A 21,768-nucleotide genomic window follows, 5' to 3' on the forward strand; every position below is an offset into this window, starting at 1 on the left:
AAGACGACCGTCTGTCCCAACACACACACACAGTTTTTGTCGGGTCCCGGACACAATAATTCATGTATCAACAAATACAAACACAAAAAAGATGAGGAAGTTATGTGTTCCCCTGATAGATGTTTTTTTTTTTGAGTGGTGCAACCACTCCTATAGACAGCTATGTGTGTGGCTGTGTCCATGGGTCTGTCCCTGTGTCCCTGGGTGTGTCCCTGTGTCCCTGGGTGTGTCCCTGCGTCCCTGGCTGTGTCCGAGCACGAACATAGCGTTTGTTCACCACCAACTGTCACTGTTGCACAGCCTAACACACAGACACACACAGGCCAGGGAGGAGGGCTTGTACAGTACAGTACAGTACAGTACAGTACAGTACAGTACAGTACAGTGCAGTACAGTACAGTACAGTACAGTACAGTACAGTACAGTACAGTACAGTACAGTACAGTACAGTACCACTCACTTCAGACGGGTCTGATTTCTAGCCCAAACACTCGATCGAAAACAACGGGAGGTATGATTAAATCTACCGCTACTAGCAACTGGACCGCAGCGTGCTGTCTAACACATAATCTTTGCTTAGAATTGGACAGAATGATTTAGATCGCGAGTTATTAACGTTTTAAGATTTTCTGTCTCGTCGGCTAAACAGGGGGGGAACATTTTCGATGTCCCACTGTTGCACAACATCGAAGCCTGTGGAGCGATGCGATCGGTTTTGATATCAATAATCTCCGTCCTGTTAAAGGAGAATTCCATACTAAAAGGCTTTCTTACCTTTCTTTGTAGTTGTTACAGTACGTCCCCACCAAAGAGGTCCAGGTGTTATTTTGTGCAAAAGCTCCTTTATTGGCTATTTCCCCTACCATAAGCCCTAAATGAATTGCATTGAATGGGAATTGGGCTATGGGGTGTTGTGCTAATTCGCTTATTTCCATCGCTCAAAATTATATATTTTTTGTATATATCCTCTCTTCATAATGTAAATAATATCCCAAGCGGCACACTTTACTTTATTTCGATGGAAATAAGCGAATTAGCACAACACCCCATAGCCCCATTCAATTCAATGCAATTCATTGAGGGCTTATGGTAGGGGAAATAGCCAATAAGGACTTTTTGCACAAAAAAACACCTGGACCTCTTTGGTGGCGACGTAACGACTACAAAGAAAGGTAAGAAAGCCTTCTAGCATGGAATTCTCCTTTAATCAATCTCCGTCTAGGCCCTAGACGGAGATTGATCTCTGTCCTGTTAATTAGTACAGTCTGATGCCCTAGACTCTAGGGCATCAGACTGTACTAATTAACAGGACAGAGATCTCCGTCTGGGGCCCTTAATTAATTATGGTATGTGTGATGAGCTTACCATAATCACAGTAATCCTTCAAAATACTTTTTCATTATTTTACAATCATGTAGTATAGTGTATATAGTAAAGTGGATAATATAGCTTAATATTTAAGATTTAATTTAAATAGTTTATTGATGTTTTTTTTCATTTTTTTCATTTTTTTTGCATCAATAGACATGTGGAGCTTATATGAAATATAAACAGGATTTTTGTCTAAATCATTTACTGGTTACGTCTTGCTTTTCTTCTTTTTGAAGATGGAGGGAACATGTTCCCACTGTCCTCCCCGAGACCAGCGTCCATTTTGACAGGAGAGATGATCAGAGGAGCAGAGTTTCTACCATTATAGTTGTGGCATGGACAGAAGAATGGATATAGTTTCTCAGTGAAGGTGCAGCCAGTGAAAGAGTAGAGACTTACTCTGGTCTCCACATCATAAAAGGAGACCAGACCCTCCTCATAATCCACAAACACTCCCACTTTCTGGAGCTCCTCTCTTACAGGGAGGAGGACATCAGGGTAAACATTAGCCTCGTACTCATTTCCATTCATCAACCTTATAGTCCAGTAACCGTTGTTGGGTCTCAGACAGATTGATCCCTTCCTGTTGATGGACTCTCTGGCCACTCCTATGTCCCAGTCAGTCTTCCCTCCAACCTGAACCTCATAGTAAAACCTTCCTGAGGAAAAGCTTTGTTTTCCTAAGACAGAGGGCCATGCAGAGAATCTCTCTGTGTTGTCAGGGACATTATTTATTAGGTTTCCACGACTCACTTGTTTTCTATCGTCAGACAGGATGAGGTAGGGAAGTGCTGTATCAGGGTCCAGAGTTACATCCACCTCATATTGCTGGATGCTCCTCAGCTCAACATAACACAGCTGCTTCTTCATCTCTTGACTGATTGTCTTCTCCAGCTGAGACACAGCTGTCCTCACAGTCTCCACATATGAAGACAGATAGACAATTACCTTTGTCCAGTCCTTGGTGGGTCTCCACCCTGTGTTGTTGGATGTGAAGCTCTGGAGGTGGTGGAGGTGGTCATCAGTGTGTGAAATCTGTTTCAGCTCAGAGCTTCTCTTCTCTAACTGAGTGACTTCTTGTTGCAGATCTTCAATTAAGCCTTCAGCCTGTTTCTCTGCTGTTTTCTGCTTCTCTTCAATCACACCAATGAGCTCAGCCTGGCTTCTCTCAACACAGCTGAACAGAGTGGTGAAGATCTGCACACAGTCTGCTATCACTGTGTCTGCATCTTTCCTGCTGAGCTCTACTGAGTGTTTGACCTCCTGAATCTTCACTTGTCTCTCCTGGATCATCTGCTGGATTTCAGCCTCTGTCTTTGCTTCATATTCTTCTTTCAACTTGTGACTCCTGAACTGTTGAACCATCTCAGAAACAAAAGTATTGACAGATACGTCTGGTCTCTTATTGAAGATCTTTGCACACAGTGGACACTTGCACACATCACTAGTGTCCCAGTAACGTGTGATACAGGCTTTGCAGTAGTTGTGTCCACACGGAGTGGCGACTGGATCAGTGAACACATCCATACAGATGGAACACAGGAAGTGCTCTTCAGACAAGAGACCGCTGGTGGACGCCATTTCTACACCGCTGAGAATAAAAGTGAAAGTGGAGGAAGCTGAAGGTTGAAGTGGCGAGAACTAAGTGCTGTCTTGGAGATAATCACTGCTTCTCTCTAAACTCAGGGAGTGACGGCCGTCCTTTATATAGAGCTCTGATAGATGCTACGTCACATCTCGCTGATGTCACCATGAGTCACGTGTCTATATATCCATATATGGAGTTTTTTTACATTAGCATGATGTCATCAGCACTAGACGTCTCTGCGTACGAAGCTCCAGATCAACCCAACGCCCAAATATGGAGTTTGTGATGTCAGACTTGGATAGGTCAGTTGGATACGTCGGACAGCTCCATATATGGAGTGCCGATACTCAGTAACCGTGGCAACATATCAAATGCTTATATATGGGCATATCGAGTTTGTTTATGGATATGTCTGAGTAAAGTGACGTGACCATTAAAGACTAGTATTTTAACAAGGACTACTGGCCTACTTGGAACGATGCATGTTGGAAATGCATTCCCCACCCAGTTATTATGTCTGTGTCCTTTTTATGCCCATATATGGAGTTATTTGTCAGGCATGCCCAAATATGGAGTCTATAAAAAAAGCTCACCACAAACCAGGTGTAGTCGCCCATGGCCGCGTGCACGAAACGGGACCACTCGCAAGAACTTCACAGGACCGCGCCCACAGAGATACGCTTGCGCTTTTTTGGTCATGGCTGCCAGTTCCCACCTGATGTCGCTTCGGAGTCCAGACTGCTTCAGACCGTACTAAATAACTGCTAGCTTACATAATATCTTGAGGCTACATACAGGTCTCCCATCATGCAACAGCATGATGGAAGCTAGCGCCCCTCAAAAAAGATATATAGGCCTAGCCTGGCTAATAAGCCAGACTCAAATCACACTGTCGTGTGGTATTTGAGTCTGGAGATGCTGTGTATGGATCTTGTTTCCCGGGGGGGCGGGTTCAAACATTTTCTCTTTGACGCAATTGGTCAGAGCTACTGTCAGTCAAAGGTCTCAAGCATTGAACGTCAATGTACCAAAGCCCGCCCAGCCCATATTGCATACCGTGTCCCAATTGGCCACACCAGTTCTCTAGTGTAGGAAATGGGCGTTCAATTGAGCCTCTCCAGACCGTAATCCGCCGGCAGGCAATTTTTTTTTGCCAATGGCTGATTCGGTCTGGCTTATTAGCCAGGCTAATATAGGCCTACAGGTTGGGGAAAAAGGAAGTGGTTTATAAAGAGGTGGTGCGTAGTCACTTGACTAAGGGAGGAGTGTTCTTTTCCTCTCCCTTTGGCCTGCTGAAAGGTGGATTTTCAGGCCTGTTTTAAAGGATGCCAGTGATTAGCATTTTTTTAGGGAAGAGATCAGGACATTCCACACTTGGGTGGCAGTGCTGTAGAAGCAGAATCTGCCCATGTTTGTTTTAAAAGTGGGTGTTACCAGACCGTTGTTCTCACTATATTTAGTATGTTTGGTGACAGCAGTGTGGGCAGAAACCCAGCGCTCGAGTGCTGTTCATGCAGCCTGAAAAGGGACAAATTGGACTGAAGCCCCATGAAGTGAACGGACTTGTCAGAACTCTGTCTATGGCTCTGATCACGACTAGGTGGCGAACTGTCGTCTACATTTAATGGGTAGATGCCATCTACATTTAATGGGTAGTTGTTAGTCAGGTTTTCACCTGACAAAAAAAAGCTCACCACAATCCAGGTGTAGTCGCCCGTGGCCGCGTGCACGAAACGGGACCGCGTGCAACAACTTCACAGGACCACGGCCATGGAAATACGCTTGCGTAATCTCGCTCCATCAACTTATCTACACGTCCAAAATAAACTCACGACTCTCATTGAAAACTAATTACTAGGCGCGTCAGTCACTGCCCGTCTGAAAAGGCCTTATGACTGACATCATTAATGTGACATCATCAATATGACATCAACAACTGAGATCCACAGGGAATCGAGCCTGTATTGTTGTCTATTCGTTGCTGAGGTGTTATTTTTTATGCTTTTTTGGTCATGGCTGCCAGTTCCCAACTGCTGTCGTTTCGGAGTCCAGACTGATCCAGGCCGTACTGAATAACTGCTAGCTTACATAATGTCTTGAGGCTAGGACTGAAGTCTAAGACATACAGGTCATCAGAGGTGTTGTCTACTCCAAAGAAGATAGCACGATCTCCCATCATGCAACAGCACATCCTATACATCGTAGGAGGTGGGCCAATCCTCTTGAGCTCAACCTTCTTCCAGGAGAAGGTCTCTGGACTGAATGTCCACACATCATTGAAGGTCTGGTTATTGTTGCGGCCACCAAATATGTACAGCTGTCCATTGTAGGAAAAGTCTAAAAGACCGTAGCGTTTTTCTGGAAGAGGCTGTGCAGAAGGTGTGTCCAGCCAGAGGTTGGTCTCTGTGTCAAAGACTCTGATGGTGTTGATGCTGGAGTTGGCTCCACCCCCAAATACAAACATCTTTGTCCCGATGATGGTGGCAGAGTGACGGTCTCCAGCAAGAGGTGGAGTTCCTCTGGTGTTAATTCCAGACCAGACCATTGTGCTGGTGTCCAACTTGTAGATGTCATTAGTCCATCCAGTCATCTTGGTGTATCCTCCATGGATGAACATGTCCTTCCCCAACACACAGACTGAGTGGGAGCTCCTCTCCTCTGGAACAGACCCAGAAACCCTGGGTGTGAACCATGTGTGGGGGGCGACATCAAATCCATAAAGTATGTTGCAGTGAGGATATCCTCCCCAGATGTAGACTGTTCTATCAGCACAGCTGTGTGGCCGTAGCACATGGAGGGGACCTCAAGGTGACCGTCTCCTCTTCCATGTTCCACTGGAGGTAACTTCTTCCAGCATAAAGACACTGTGTTGAAGACATGCACATCCATCTGTTCCATGTTGTTGTATCTCCCTCCACCACAGTCGCCTCCACCACAGTCGCCTCCAAAGGAATACAGTTTGTTCCTCACTGCTACAGCAGCATGGCGGACTCGCTTTGGTCCTCCTGCTTTGGAAACGGTCCAACACAACATTGTCTGTTGTTTGTGCAGCTGTTCTCATCTCCACTGACTCTGGCGCTATGTATTACTTCAAATGACTACCTTTCAGTGGAGCATCCGTCCGTGAAATAAACTGAACCCACTAAATGTAATGCCTCAACGCCTCAACTCCTCAACGTGTGTGTGTGTGTGTGTGTGTGTGTGTGTGTGTGTGTGTGTGTGTGTGTGTGTGTGTGTGTGTGTGTGTGTGTGTGCGTGGCACAAGGAGAGACAGTGTGGTCCATTTGCTGACCAGCTGACTGCTCGCCATCGGTCCATTTGGTCAGCTGACTCCACATCATTGGTCCATTTGGTCAGCTGACCTGCAGGTCATTAGCTAAAACAGGTTGCACCTTTTTAGCTTTTTGTTCAGCTGCTCTTTATTATAGCACTGCTTTGTTGTCAGAATAGAACTGATATTGGAGAGGAAAAAATACCAGTAAGACGCCCTGAGGGCGCTGAAACAACAGAACTAAAGAAAACATTGCATGGATGCACCTGGGAGTCTGGGACGTATCCTCACTGATGTATCCCAAGGTCATCGGGGGTTTCAGGTCTCTCAAACATCATCATCATCATCATTTTTTGACTGCGGTCGAGATCATGGATTCCACAATGCTACGCCAGACTTCCCAGTCCTTCATTGCCACCCCCAGTTCCTGCCTACTGAAGCATGGGTCCCTAGACATGACATCAGGGAAAGACAGCTTTCTACCTCTGGTCCGCCCTGAGGCAGGACTCCAGAGAAGAAGGGACGATATAACCTCATTGTCAGCTCTGTAGCAATGGCCGGCAAACTGCGCTCTTCTGGATCGGACCAGCGAAGAAACACGGGGAAGGTTGCCTGCGTATATTAGATTAGTCGATGTTGGGCTCTTCCAAGACAGATTTTGCGCTCTCATTAGAACGCGGGTGTAAGTGCCATCCAACCGATTCTCTTGTTTCTTTGAAAGTGTCCATGTCTCTGAGCCATAGAGTAGAATCGGCTCAACGGTCGTCCTAAATATTTTTACTTTTAACATCTTACTAACCTGGGATGACCAGATCTTATGCACGTCATTGCAGGCTGACCAGGCCATACCCTTCCTAGTTTGAAAGTCCTTTTGGGAACAAACATCATACCCCTCACTCAGGCAACCCAGCCGGGGTGATCAAGTCCCGACTTACGTCCCAGTAGCTACAATCGATTAGTCCCATTAGGGCAAGACCAAGGCCACACAATCTGTTGCTCCGGAACTACTCTTCCATAAAAAAAAAGCTAATTATTTTCCCTCCAAAATCTGTTTATCTCATAAACAGATTTTTGAGAAACATGCATCCCTAGACATTGTACTGCTATTACTATGTGAACATAATGTATATCCAAATACAGCGTAGAATGTCCACTTCCAGCCAAAACAATATATATGCTTCTACAATGAGCCATTTCTACGGAGCCCTGATTGGCCAGGGTTCAAAATATATTTTATCTCGACCCGTCAAGATAATATCTCGCCCGGTCGAGATATTATCTCGTCCGGACCAGATAACTATCTCGCCCGGTCGAGATAATATTTATCTCGCCCAGGCGAGATAATTATTATTTATTTAATTGCTTACGGAACGGTCGGGGCAGCGCTTCGGAGCAGTGCAAAAGTGCACTCCCGCCCGCTGTTTGCCCGAAGTATCGATTTCGTTTGCGTATTCTGACTGGAATAAGAGAACCACTGCCATCAAAAGTTAAAGGACCACTTCACCACTTTTCGACATCTCTTCATATAATTGGTCCTCACTAATGTTCATGATAAAATACCACAATTGTTTCCTACTCAGTCTGTGTCTCATAGGAGGGCTTTGGGCAGTTCAGACACCCGTCCACCAGTGACATCATCATTAGGCAGATTTTTTTTAAACAAGATTTATTTTAAAATATATTTAGATTTTTATTATCGTGAGAACGATGGCTTCAACTTTTATAGATAGATAGAATACTTTATTGGCAGTTTAAGAAAATTACAGAAAATGACATAGTTTTAAAAAACGCCAAATGGACTTAGACACAAAAAAGCCTTCCACTTTTTCCATTGTGGTCCACTATATACAAACATACTGTACAAACAAAACAACCATGGAACATATAATAAATAATCCTTGTATATAAGGCTGGGAGCTATATACATAGGACAAGAGGTACCCTGAGAGAATAGTCCAGAGCATGGGAGATGGGCTATCCAGGGTCGGAAGCTAACTATGACCAGTTAGTGTGTAGATGGAGCCATGATTTCAGGTCTTTCCTAAATCTTGCAATAGAATTTAGGGATTTCAGGGCTGGAGGGAGTGCATTCCACAGAGTAGTGGCTGCGTAGTAAAATGCATTTTTTCCCTTGAGTGTCTTGAAACTGGGGGGAACTAGATCATATGGACTTCCTCTGGTTGAGTACCTGTGAGCATCCCTCACTCTGGGCAGGTAGCCCAGCAGGTACTTAGGAACAGAGGCATCTAGGATCTTGAAGACCAGACACAATGAGAGCTGAGATACTCTCTCCTCCACTCTTAGCCATCCCAGGCTACTAAAGTGGGCAGAGGTAAGATGAGACCTGGGGTTCAATTTTAGTAGTAACCTCACAAGCTTGTTTTGGGAGGTCTGCAGCTTTGTTTTCAATAGCTTGGAGATACCTCTGTACCATGAAGTACAAGCATAGTCAAAGTGGCACTGGATGAGGGCACCGGCCAAGGTCCTCATAGCACTGCTGTTGACATAAGGGGATATCCTGCCCAAGAAACGAGTTCTCTGGTTGACCTTTGAGATCACTTTCATTGCCATTTTTTCACCCGTGAGTTTGTTATCTAGTATACAACCCAAGTAAGTGACCTCTTCCCTATTTGTGACCACACTGTCACCCACTCTAACTGTGAAGCCCGGGACTTGTTGAGGTTATGACTTGAACCAAACAGAATAGACTCAGTTTTCCCAAGGTGCAGTGACAATTTGTTGTCGGAGAGCCAAAGACAGATGCTACCGAGCTCTGTGCTGAGTACTCTCTCGACCTGCGACTTATCTTTGTCCGAGACCAGGAGAGCTGAGTCGTCTGCGAACAAGAACAGATTGCATTTACATGCCGAGTTCATGTCGTTTACATAAATTAGAAACAGTAGAGTCCCTAGGATGCTCCCTTGGGGGACCCCACACTCTACTGGGAGGGAAGTAGACAGGGTACCATTCACATCGACCACCTGTTTCCTTCCCTCAAGGTAAGATCTCACCCAGTTTAACGATGGGCCATCAAAACCGATTGCCTTCAGCTTGTTTAGCCGTATGGAGTGGTTCACAGTGTCAAACGCCTTTTGAAGGTCCAGCATGACCATGCCGCAGTACTTGCCTGAGTCCACCTCACGTCTGATGTTATCAGTCAAGTATAACAGACATGTATCAGTGGAGTGAGATTTTCTGAAGCCTGACTGGAATTCAAAAAGAAGCTTGTTATTAAGCAGATATGAATTTATCTGTTCATATACTAGTCTCTCTATGACCTTTGAGATGGAACAAAGGATGGACACAGGGCGGTAGTTCCCAGGGTCCAACTTGCTACCCTTTTTATAGAGAGGAACTACTCTTGCAAGTTTGAATTCCTGTGGGACATTGCAACTTTTCAGGAAAAGAAAGCCTGCCGTTTCTATTAGCTTGGATTCACCATCGATGATGTCACTGGTGGACGGGTTTCTGAACTTCCCACAGCCTTCCTATGAGACACAGACTGAGTAGGAAAAAATGGTGGTATTTTATCATGAACATTAGTTAGGACCAATTATAGGAAGAGAAGTTGAAAAGTGGTGTAGTGGTCCTTTAACAACTTTGACATTATCTTTCTTCTCCCTCTGGCCTTTAATTCCCTCTCCTTTCTCTCCTGCTCTCTCAACCTCATACTCTCTTCTTCTCTCTCTCTCGCCACTCTCTCATGCACACAGTCTCTCTCGCACGCGCACGCACGCACGCACGCACGCACGCACGCACGCACGCACGCACGCACACACACAAACACACACACACACAGAGAGAGAGCGAGAGCTCAGCGCAGCTATGTAGTTAACAGCATGTATGCACGCAGGGCCGGATTTACCCTCCCAATTGCTAGACAAAATTTCAGGGCCCCCCGGGGCTGCGCGGTGCGCAAGAGAGAGGCAGGCAGGCAGACAGACAGACTAGTCTCTTGCTGAGTCGCTGAATGAATGCAGCCACTAGTAGCCAGTAGTGCACAAATGCAGTTTTACAGCAAAATATTTCACAATGTGCTCTATAAAAACACAGTAAGAGAGATGAGCAAAATATTTCACAATGTGCTCTATAAAAACACAGTAAGACAGACAGACTGATGTGCATGCATGGCAGGCTTTAGGGCTTTCCACAGTTTTCACAACCACACTCATAATGTGATCCATTTGCAGTGTTTTGCAACATAATGCTTCCTGGTGCAAAATACAGTGGAATGCCCAAAAATCTTGTCCTCCATTTGCGGTCTGTACTTTTTCACGGAATTTTGTGACAACGCCTGCCTTTCTTCCGACCATTGATGGTGCGCCGTCGGTAGCCATGCTGATGGCACGGGACCAGTCCACTCCCACCTTGTCCAGTGCTTCAACGAGAGAGCTGAATATGTCATTTGCTGTTGTGGTGTCCTTCATAGGCACCAATCCAACCAACTCCTCGTGATGGCCAAAGTCTCATCAACACCCCTAATAAATATGGCCAGTTGAGCAATATCTGTAACATCGGTGCTCTCGTCAATTGCAACCGAAAATGCGACAAATTACTTGATTTTGTCTTTCATTTGGCTGCTCAAGTCTCCTGAAGGTTCTGTCACCCTATCTAGTGTTCCTCGATAGACTAATGTTGGCAAAGGCCTGTCGCTTTTCAGGGCACACGACTTCTGCAGCCTTCAGCATGCATGTTTTCACGAATTCACCATCAGAAAATGGCTTGGATGCCTGCACCAACTCATTGGCAATAAGGTAGCTGGCTCTCACTGCTCCATCAGCGATATCGCGGCTGCGAGAAAAAGTAGACTGCTGTTTCTTCAGACCAGCAAACAATTTGTTTATCTCGTCTTTTCTTAGTTGTCCTTTCAAATGGCCATATTTTTCTAAATGAAGAGTCTCATAGTGGCGCCGAATATTATATTCTTTGAGCACTGAAACTGGCTGATTACATACCAAGCACACTGGTTTTGTATTCACCTCTGTGAATAAATAATCGTCAGTCCATTTTTCCTGGAAAGCTCTGTGCTCCGTGTCCACTTTTCTCTTCTTTTTTGACAAAGCCATTTTGGGAATTGGGGTGTCACCGACAACAACTTCTTAGTAGTGGTGACTGGTGAAGCAAGATTGCCGGTTATTTATTTTTACCTGAACACGTTGTGTTGTTTATTTCCTGTCTCATGTCAGTGCCGTCTGCTGGACGTGAGGATTTATTTTGACATTTGCTGCCCTCTAGCGGCTGGAGGGAGCATTTTGGGTATTTCTTTTAAAAAAGCATAACTTTTGATAGAAATGAGCTAGAGACTCGCTTTTTTTTGACATATTCAGAAATGTATGCCGGGCCGGATGAAATCATCATGCGGGCCGGATCCGGCCCGCGGGCCGTATCTTTGACATGCCTGGATTAGAGGTTTTTTAATAGGGAGATCAATACAGGTGAGAGTAGGAAAGAGCTTGTCAGGGAAATTTAAGATAGAGACTGAAACCCCGGAGGGGAGCATATAGCGTGTGAAAACGTGTATGTCACCAAGAGGGGGGCGGCGTCTGAAAAGCTAGGGACGGCCCTCTCGTGGGCATTAAATTCTAGCCCACATCACTCAGAATAGAGTGACGGTGGTATGTTTTTGTAAATATTGAGCTTGTTCTTGGCGATAACATAGTGAACAAACACCAGGATGGATAGAAAGAACGTCGGGCCCAAATACATTACAAGGACAGTGTTGTGAACAAACACGGCTGTGCTTAGATACTTTGTTGAACATTATGTCTCTGCGCCCGTGCGCCGTACAGCCGAGATCCAAGCCATACTAGGTATTTTTGTAAACTCGTCAATCTGGGTTCCTTGATGCTGTCTCCATGCTGGAAAGCTGAACATCTAATTCCGTTTTCTGGCTCATTTCCTCGACGCGACCTGCTGTGGCACTTATTTACTGAGCAAGTCTGCAACTCTGCACCATTGTGAGTGCAAGCACACGGATAGTCGCTCAATGTAAACAAACCAGACAAGCCAGCAAGTATGGCGGCCGCTACCACGTGACACATATGTTGACGCCCTCTCCAGGAGATTTTGGTACACCCTATAGTCCGCTATTATTTTCTATCATGATAAATTATGTCTTTAAAGGAGTAGAGAGTGGTAGGCTATGGGGTTTTCTTTGTTTGCAGATGATGGGGCAATTTGGAGGAGGGGAAAAAATGTACAATTCATTGTAAAGAAATTACAGGAGGCAAGAATGGAAGAATGGTCTTATAAACAGGGTTTAAAATTGTCGGTAGGAAAGACAAAAACAATGTTCTTTACCAGGAAAAGAGTGGGAGAGGAGAGTAAGGTAAAACATTTATAAACAAGATATAGAAAGAGTGAAACATTTTAAGCTATTAGGACTATGGTTTGATGAAAGATTAACATGGAATATACATATTCAGAAAGTTGTGGACAAGTGTAAAAAGGTTATAAATATAATGAGATGTCTAGTTGGAAGTGAGTGGGGGGCGGATAGAGTGTCATTAAAGGCTAGATATAATGGACTAATTAGAGCAATAATAGATTATGGGAGTGTGGTGTATGGGGCTAGAAGTTATGCAGTATCAGGCATTGCATTTATGTACAGGAGGTTTTAAAACAACGCCTACAGCAGCTCTACAGGTAGAAATGGGGCCATTTTTTGGGGGGACTGTACAAGAGTATATTGACACATTTTATGGACATGTAAAGATATACACAGACGGGTCTAAAAGCATAGATAGTAAGGTAGGAGTGGCATTTTGGGTCCTAGAGTTTAAGGTGAGGGTGGTGTAACAGCCGTTGGCTGTTTTGTGATTAATGAGTATATATAGAGCTGATGTTATCATCTCTATATCTATATTAGTAGGCTGGCTTAGCTGGTACTAGGTTAGGAGGAGTGCCTATTATGTTGCCTGGTACTGGTTGTTGCTTTTGTCCCCTGCAGGTGCTGAGCATTTGTGTCCCTAATGTGTTGCCGTCCTGAGGAGGGCCTGGCTTGGAGCCTGATCAGCCCTCTGATTGGTCCTGTGGCAGCTCAGGCCTCGCTTCCTGGACTATAAAGCCAAATTCCAATACCCAAAATCTCGGCCACTCGCTCACTCCCACTCGATCACTCGGGGTCATTCCAGCTTGATCCGGAAATGGTTAACGTTCCGATTGTTAAAGTGCTCCATCGAGGAGGAGAGTGGAGTCGAGTGGAGGAGCCGAGTGGGCTCTCCGAGACCGCATAGAGCGAGTGTACATCAGGTGCAGGCTCGGTGGGGTATGTTGTCTCCTCGCTGCGGATTTCCGCATCACGTGTACATGTTTTTTTCCTTCTCCAGTGACATAAGTCCGCCTCCTCCACATGTGGCACAGAAAACACTGCTTGAAACCCGATACTATGCACCCCCCCCCCCCCCCATCCACTAGCTGCCGGCCGCTGCGGCTGATGAGACGCTGTCGCTGACCCAACACACACATGCACGCACACACATTAAACTAAAAAGCTTTGCTGTTTGTTGAAGAGACACATTTTCGCTGAATTAATAGAGCAGAGCTTCAGAATGATACAGTAGCCTATGTATAGCCTATGTGAAAGTGAAAGGACCACAACAAGCCACTGGCTTTATTGCGTTGTGTGATATAAGCATAATAAAAGTAGGCTATATTGTGCGCACCTCAAAAGCTATAGTTAATTTCTCTCTGTGCATGCCTGAATGCACAGACTGCTATGAATGACGGTGACAAATATGTATTTATTTATATGTGGACTGAACTGAATATGTAAGTCAGAGAGACTACCTATAATAATTCCTGTTATAGTGTCCGTTATTTGCAAAGACTGTCGGAGGAGGGACTGTCCGAGGAGGGGAGGGGGGGGGGGTATTTATACGAGCAAAAAGGAACGCGGGCTGCGGGCAGGTCAGGAATTCCCTTCACATTCACAATCATATAATATAAAAGTGTGCGCATCCTGGCTTATTCGCTATTTCAGGAATAAATAGCCTTGTTGCACATGTTACCAATACATACACATTGGCCTCGGTTACATGCACAAAAATGAATTGTCTATTCTGTAGACTGTATGGCTCTGGGTTCAGAGTTCCAGTGATCCAGCTGTGTGACACTGTATTGTTCCACCACTTTTGCTTTGGCAATGTAAACGTATGTTTTCCCATGCCAATAAAGCCCTTTGAATTGAATTGAATTGATTCACGTCATAAGTGATCGCGGAATGTGCCGTCGCTTTGAAATGACAGCGGAGTACATTCCGATTCTAGAGGCAAATCCACTCCACCACTCTGTCCTCGCATTGAATCCTCTCCTCCTCCACTCCTCCTCGCTGGGGGCGGAGCCGAGGAGCGAGTGGAGGACGCGAGGGGAGTGAGCGAGTGTGAAAGTTGCGGTATTGGAATTTGGCTTAAAGCTCACTCCATGTCTGGACTTCGGGGTGGGAACACTGCTGCGTGTGGTGTGGGAGCACGCCAGTGTGTAGCCTTCCCTCCAGCCGTGAGCCGTCCACTTATCTATTTCATTCTGAGTGTCTTTACGTTTACTCCCTTCGGGAAGGAGTGTTTGTTAGGTGTTAGTTGTAGCTTCATTTGTCTGTTTGTTAGAGTGTGTTTGTTCATCTGTTCATCCCTACTCTGCTATGTAAGTTACTCTGTTCATCATTTCATTATGCACGAAGCCACTTTGTATTTATTATGTGAACTGTGTATTAAAGCTGATACACTTTTATGAGCTGCATCGTTCTTTCACATGTTACGGGCAGTAAAACCCCTAGACTCTTATGGTTCGTAACAGTGGGTAAAAGGATTAATGATGAGGCGTCTGTGTGTACTGCAGAAATGATAGCAATATTACTGGCAGTACATTGGGTGGAGGAAATTAGGCCATTAAGAGTAATTCTATGTTCAGATTCAAGTTCAGTGTTAAAGGCCTACAGTGCAGCAATTCAGAAAGCAGGCCGGACATATAATAGAAATAAAACAAATCTTATAGGCTATAGGATAGAGATGATGGGTTTAACAGTGGTGTTTATGTGGATACCAGCATATTGGATCGAGTGAGAGGAAATGAGGAGGTGGACAAGGTGGCAAAGGAGGCGACAAACTGAGAACGGAGAAAAGCGATCTATGTTTACATTGTCAAAGCGGGGTGCATACTTAGTTTAGACTAGTCATTGGTTAGACATGGGTTAAGGTTAGGTTTAGGTGTGCTGCCCCGTGTGAGGTTAGGTTTAGGGTGAGGGTTTGAGATGCCAAAGCAAGTGTCACAAGAAAGAATATGCCGTCAACGAATGAATGCCTTTGAATCGCGGTTAGAATGTCTGTCACTTAAGTTGTTTCCTCACTGTTCTCAAAGGGAGACGGAATGGAAGATAGGCTATATATTTAATACAAAATAAGGGAAAACATGATGGAAATGCAATTTATAATGAATATTATTATAACCCCATATTGTTCACCACTTTCCTGTGTGATTAGGGGTTGTAATAACATTCATTATAAAATGCATTGATTTTTTTTTACATTAATTTTATATAAAATCAATGTAAAAAAATCAGCTTCAAAAATAGACTTAGAAGGATATGAAAAATTAGGCTACCGTATTCTATCTTTCTGTATTCTTGGTGTTTCCTTTGTGTATGTTTAAAGTACTGACTGAATAAGGGCCATGAGAGTTTTAAATATGATACAAACTAAAGTGTAACTTGAATGACGGTCGACAGACTCATCTTCAAAGTGCTGTCCCATTACTTTCTTTACAATTTGGAGCCCTTGCAGCCTCTCACCCTCAAGCACTTACAGCTGACGTTACTTAAGTCAGTGAGGGTACAGGACTTGAGGGTGGCATTTGGCGTTGGGCCATAATAAGGAGGATGTGGTGACTCATCCTTGACACCCCGCCTATACAATTCCTTGCACCTTGGCGCCTCACTGTGGCACAAACATAATATTGCACATCAACCATATCATCAGTATGATGTTACACTCCCCTCACTCACAGTGGATCTGATACAATTATACTTTATGTCCACATATGCTTAGCCCTCTGTCTGTTTACAGGGTTTTTGGCAAGGGTGATTGTTCCCAGGTTGTCCTCATGCAATATTGCTGATGTGTATTTGTAGTTACTATAGCCCCTTCTATATTCAGCTATTGTGGAGAATGAATGGACAATACAGGTCAGTGTCTGAGCAAATTGGCTTAATAGACATCTTATTATATAGTGCATAATATATCATTGATTTTTGATGTACCTTTTTTCAGATGGCGAGGGCGTCGGTGAATTTCATCGTTCAACTCAGATGCAGTGGACATTTTGAGATACTGACCTCTCCAGAAAAAGTCATTGTGCCAGGGATCCAGGCCAATATGACACTTGGAGATGTGTTGAGGATGGCGTTGTGTTATGTGAGTAGTAGTAACTAGGGCTGGGACTCGATTAAAAAATTTAACACTTGCTATGCATTATGAACACACTATTCTATTTTTGTCTGAGCAAATAGACATCTTATTATATAGTGCATAATATATAATTGATTTTTGATGTACCTTTTTTCAGATGGCGATGGCGTCTGTGAATTTCATCGTTCAACTCAGATGCAATGCACATTTTGAGATACTGACCTCTCCAGAAAAAGTCATTGTGCCAGGGATCCAGGCCAATATGACACTTGGAGATGTGTTGAGGATGGCGTTGTGTTATGTGAGTAGTAGTAACTAGAAAAACATTTCAAGAAATTTGACTGGGTGCCTGCAGCCCGCCAAGTCTGTGCAGCATTTGAGCCACGGACCACCATTTGATGACATTTAGCCTCTCAGACCCTGTAAGGGTCAATTTGGTTACATGTAAGCCAGGTCTCCCCATTGACTTTCAATGGGGTATTTTGTCTAAGTTTATTGCACATTACGTTGCCACCAACATTCTAATGCTAACATGCTAGCATGCAAACATTTTAATGCTAATATGATAATGCTAACATGCTAATGCTAACATGCTAATGCTAACAAGCTAATGCTAACATGCTAACATGCTAATGCTAACATGCTAATGCTAACATGCTATGGGGTCCATTTGGTTTCGCTCAGGGGGACGGCCCGGTTCCGACGAGCCGCCCCGCGTCTAAAACGGTTGAAGAAGTTACGCGTTTCCCAGATTTCCTCCATTGACTTTCAATGTGTGTGTGTGCACATGTGTGCATGTGTGTGTGTGTGCGTGCACATGTGTGCATGTGTGTGTGTGCGCGCGCGTGTGTGAGAGGTGGTCAACTTGACCTTGAATCATTAACAAAGTATCATTTTTACCTGGGCTAGTCTATGCAAATGCAAACACTATTGAAAGTTAAAAGCACACTGACTGTCTCATTGAGAGAACATATGTCCGAACAAATTGCTCTATCGCAAAAAGTAAAAGTCGAATGCGATTTTTGTTTTCGCCGTGAGTGACCCGAGACATTGAGGTACTCCGTGTGCGATCGTGGTATTGGTACGATAGAAAACGTGGTTATAAGAGCGAGTTAAGAATTGTGTTTGTGATGAAAAAATTGCTGACTCATTCAGGCAGTTAACATGGAGTTTATGACACATTATGATGGTACACCTGTCGCTTTCAGAGCTGTAGTTCACGTACTGTATGTATCTGGGCTATGGTTGTGACATTGGGTGAAAGAGGACTACAAAATTACCGAAACCCATGCGTGTAAAGTGAATATTTTGGCCGTGAGGACGATTTGTTCGGAGAATTTTGGTACAGTCTTCACAGTGGCTTTTCACTCTGACCCGGTCTCTCTCTGGGCGTGCGACACTCTGAGTATACATATACTCTCAGAGTTACAGCGCTGTAAAGGTCGAGTTACGTGTTTCCCCGTTTCTCTCCATTGACTTTCAATGTGTGTGTGTGCGTGCACGTGTGTGCATGTGCGTGCATGTGCATATTTTTATTTACAAACATTGTTGATTTGTTTACAAACATTGCTGATTTGTTTACAAACATTTTGGATTTGTTTACAAACATTTGTGGTTTGTTTACAAACATTTCGAGATTTGTTTACAAACATTTGGGATTTGTTTACAAACATTTGGGATTTGTTTACAAACATTTCGAGGTCTGTTTACAAACATTTGGGATTTGTTTACAAACATTTTGAGGTTTGTTTACAAACATTTGAGATTTGTTTACAACATTTCGAGGTTTGTTTACAAACATTTGGGATTTATTTACAAACATTTCGAGGTTTGTTTACAAACATTTCGGATTTGTTTACAAACATTTCGAGGTTTGTTTGTCAACAAACATCAAAATGTTTGTCAACAAATCCCCAAATGTTTGTAAACAAACCTCGAAATGTTTGTAAACAAACATTGAAATGTTTGTAAACAAATCCCAAATGTTTGTAAACAAACATCGAAATATTTGTAAACAAATCCCAAATGTTTGTAAACACATCCCAAATGTTTGTAAACAAATCCCAAATTTTTGTAAAACGGTGAGGATGCGAAGCCCACAACCATTGCGCTATATTGAAAATGCAAACTTTGACCAGGCATAGCTCATGAACCGTTTGACCGTCGGCAATGAAACCTCGACACACATATGCGTCTCCTCATGCCGAACAAGTTCCGTACTGTTACTTTTGACCTCTGACCTCTAGATCACCCGCCATTTTGAATTATATGAAAATCAATTAAAATGCATCTCCTCCCAGGATCTTTGGTCAAAATGCACGAAAACTTCTACACGTGAACTTTGGACCGATACGGACATGGGAAAGTATAGTACGTTTTTTTTAAGTGAAAAAATTAAGGTTTTATGAGCCAATGAAAATTGCCGTTTTGTGAAATTTTGTCTTTACTTTGTTCTGTTGTAGTGCCTGTGGCTTTGCTGACCTCTGCTGGTCTAAAGTGCCCCACCTGTCAATCACCTGAGATTTCTGGCTGCCACATCCTTAGTCAGCTGTTCCTGATTAGTTGCAGGCTATATAAGTGGACCTGTGGCCAGCAGCTCATTGTCTCCCAAACACCCAAACTGATCAGTTGTGTTCCCGTTTTGTTGCTGTTATTAGTTAAGTTTCAGATGGGCTGGTCGTAAGTATTCTTGTCAATCAGTCCCTGTTTTGCAATGCAGAATTTTAAATAAATGTGTAATATCTTTGTAAACTTTTGATCTGACTGTGTGTCCTTTTATGTTAGCCCTTGGTTGAGCCAAGTTTAAAGGGCCGTAAAAATGCTAGAAACTGATTTGTTTAGTGAGAAACATGTATAAAGAACTTGATCCTGATCAAATCAGGTTCTTTACTCATGAATTGATAGATTTGATGTTGTACAACAGTGATTTTGAAACAAAGACTGATTTGGACACCTGGCCTTTAAGTTCAGGTTTTTTGTGTCCTGAAAGGATTCCCTTGCATGGATGGTTCTGGTACCGGATGGTACCCAGACCTGGCGAGCCGACCCGGGAACTCTGAACCCCCCTTCACCCACAAATGTGGTAATCTGGTTCTCCAAATTGGAGAAAGAGACTGCTTTCCCTGAACTGAATAGGAACTGAACTGGGACTTTTCAAGTCAACAACTTAAAGTGGGCCCCATTTGTTTGTTTTTCATGAATGTTCAAAGCTGTTTATTTTCTCTGAAGTTTAATAATATTTATTCAGTTAACCTTTAATCCCTGTTTCAGACTCATTTCATTGGTTTTCACTCATTGAGCTCCTCATCCGAATCTGGTATATTTTCTGGTTTATACGCAGTCAATTCATAAATCTTTATACCCACCATCATTAGTTATCAATCTGCAACTTGCTACAAAAACACTGAATGATTTTGCTTGTTAGCTCGGTAGGTAGAGCTCTTGCCTTTGCAACACAAAGTCATGGGTTCAAATCTGGGCACCGCCAACTCTGTGTATGAGTCTTCAAGAACCTGTACAGGTACAGGTTCTTGAAGACTCCACTATAAAAAAAAAACACTATGAAAAAACGACCCTGTCACAATTCCATGGTCTTTTTCTCAAGTTTAGTCTTCCATGTTTCTTGTGCATATTATTCTTATTGCCTTCCTGCTTGGTCCGGCCTTATCGCTGCTTGCAGCGATCCTTTTCTAGTTCTGGGTGCCTGCCATGCAATGGCAGAAACACAGGTTGAAATCCGAAACGCATACTTAACTAGAAACAAATTTCAAGACATTTGACTGGGTGCCTGCAGCTCGCCAAGTATGTGCAGCATTTGAGCCACAGACCACCATTTGATGACATTTAGCCTCTCAGACCCATTTGAGCCACGGACCACCATTTGATGACATTGGACCCTGTAACGGTCCATTTGGTTACATATACTCTCAGAGTTACAGCGCAGTAAAGGTCCATTTGGTTACATGTATATACTCTCAGAGTTACAGAGCTGTAAGGGTCCATTTGGTTACAAGTGTCAAACTCTCATTGTTACAGACCTGTAAGGGTCCATTTGGTTACAAGTGTCAAACTCTCATTGTTACAGACCTGTAAGGATCCATTTTGTTACAAGTGTCAAACTCTCACAGTGACAGACCTGTAAGGGGTCCATTTGGTTACATGTGTTACACTCTCACAGTGACAGACCTGTAAGGGTCAATTTGTTTACATGTGTTACACTCTCACAGTGACAGACCTGTAAGGGTCCATTTGGTTACCCACAGGAATGCGCCCAGGGGGGCGGCCCGGTTCTGGCGAGCCGCCCCACGTCCGAAACGGTTGAGAAATGACAGAGTTTTGTGTTTCCCCGTTTCTCTCCATTGACTTTCAATGTAAAGCACTCATGGAAGAACAAGAGAGAAGAGATGCGACCCGGCCCGGAGGAAGCCCGGGCCCCCCCTCTGGAGCCAGGCCCGGAGGGAGGGCTCGTCAGCGAGCGCCTGGTGGCCGGGCTTACCACGGAGCCCGGCCGGGCTCAGCCCAAAGAAGCAACGTGGGCACATCTTCTCCGCCACGTGGGCCCACCACCCGCGTCAGGAAGCAGTGGGGTCGGGTGCGCTGCCAGACGGGTGGCAGTGACACTGGAGTGTTTGGACGGACCAGACCCGGGCAGTAGAGGCTGACTTTGGGGACGTGGAACGTCACTACACTGGTGGGGAAAGAACCGGACCTGGTACGGGAGGCTGAGCGCTACAGGTTAGACCTGGTGGGGCTCACCTCCACACACAGTAAGGATTCTGGAACCAAACTCTTGGACAAGGGGTACACCTTGTTCTTTTCTGGAGTTGCCCAGGGTGTGAGGGCTCAGGCGGGTGTGGGGATACTCACAAGCCCCCGGTTGAGTGCCAGTACGTTGGAGTTTACCCCGGTGGACAAGAGGGTCGCTTCCCTCCGCCTTAGGGTTGGAGGGGGGAATACTCTGACTGTTGTTTGTGCGTACGCACCGAACAAGAGTTCAGAGTATCCGGCCTTCATGGATACCCTACATGGGGTCCTAAATGGGGCACCTGTGGGGGATTCCATAGTCTTACTGGGGGACTTCAACACACACGTGGGCAATGACGGAGATACTTGGGCTGGCGTGATTGGGAGGAACGGTC

The 21,768-nt window shown here is 44.5% G+C and overlaps 1 protein-coding gene across 1 annotated transcript; it reads right to left on the reverse strand.

The window, feature by feature from the left end:
• Nucleotides 1-1,572: 1,572 nt before the first annotated feature.
• Nucleotides 1,573-10,657, reverse strand: LOC306934318 (E3 ubiquitin-protein ligase TRIM21-like; the record flags this gene model as incomplete). The annotated part of the gene is made up of 2 exons (XM_079516889.1): nucleotides 1,573-2,370; nucleotides 10,541-10,657. The coding sequence occupies 2 exons, from the start codon at nucleotides 10,655-10,657 to the stop codon at nucleotides 1,573-1,575; spliced, it is 915 nt and encodes a 304-aa protein (XP_079373015.1).
• Between the last annotated feature and the right edge of the window lie 11,111 nt (nucleotides 10,658-21,768).

This window comes from Electrona antarctica (genome assembly GCF_951216825.1).
Source record: "Electrona antarctica genome assembly, chromosome: 2".
In the NCBI taxonomy this organism is placed as follows: Eukaryota; Metazoa; Chordata; class Actinopteri; order Myctophiformes; family Myctophidae; genus Electrona; species Electrona antarctica.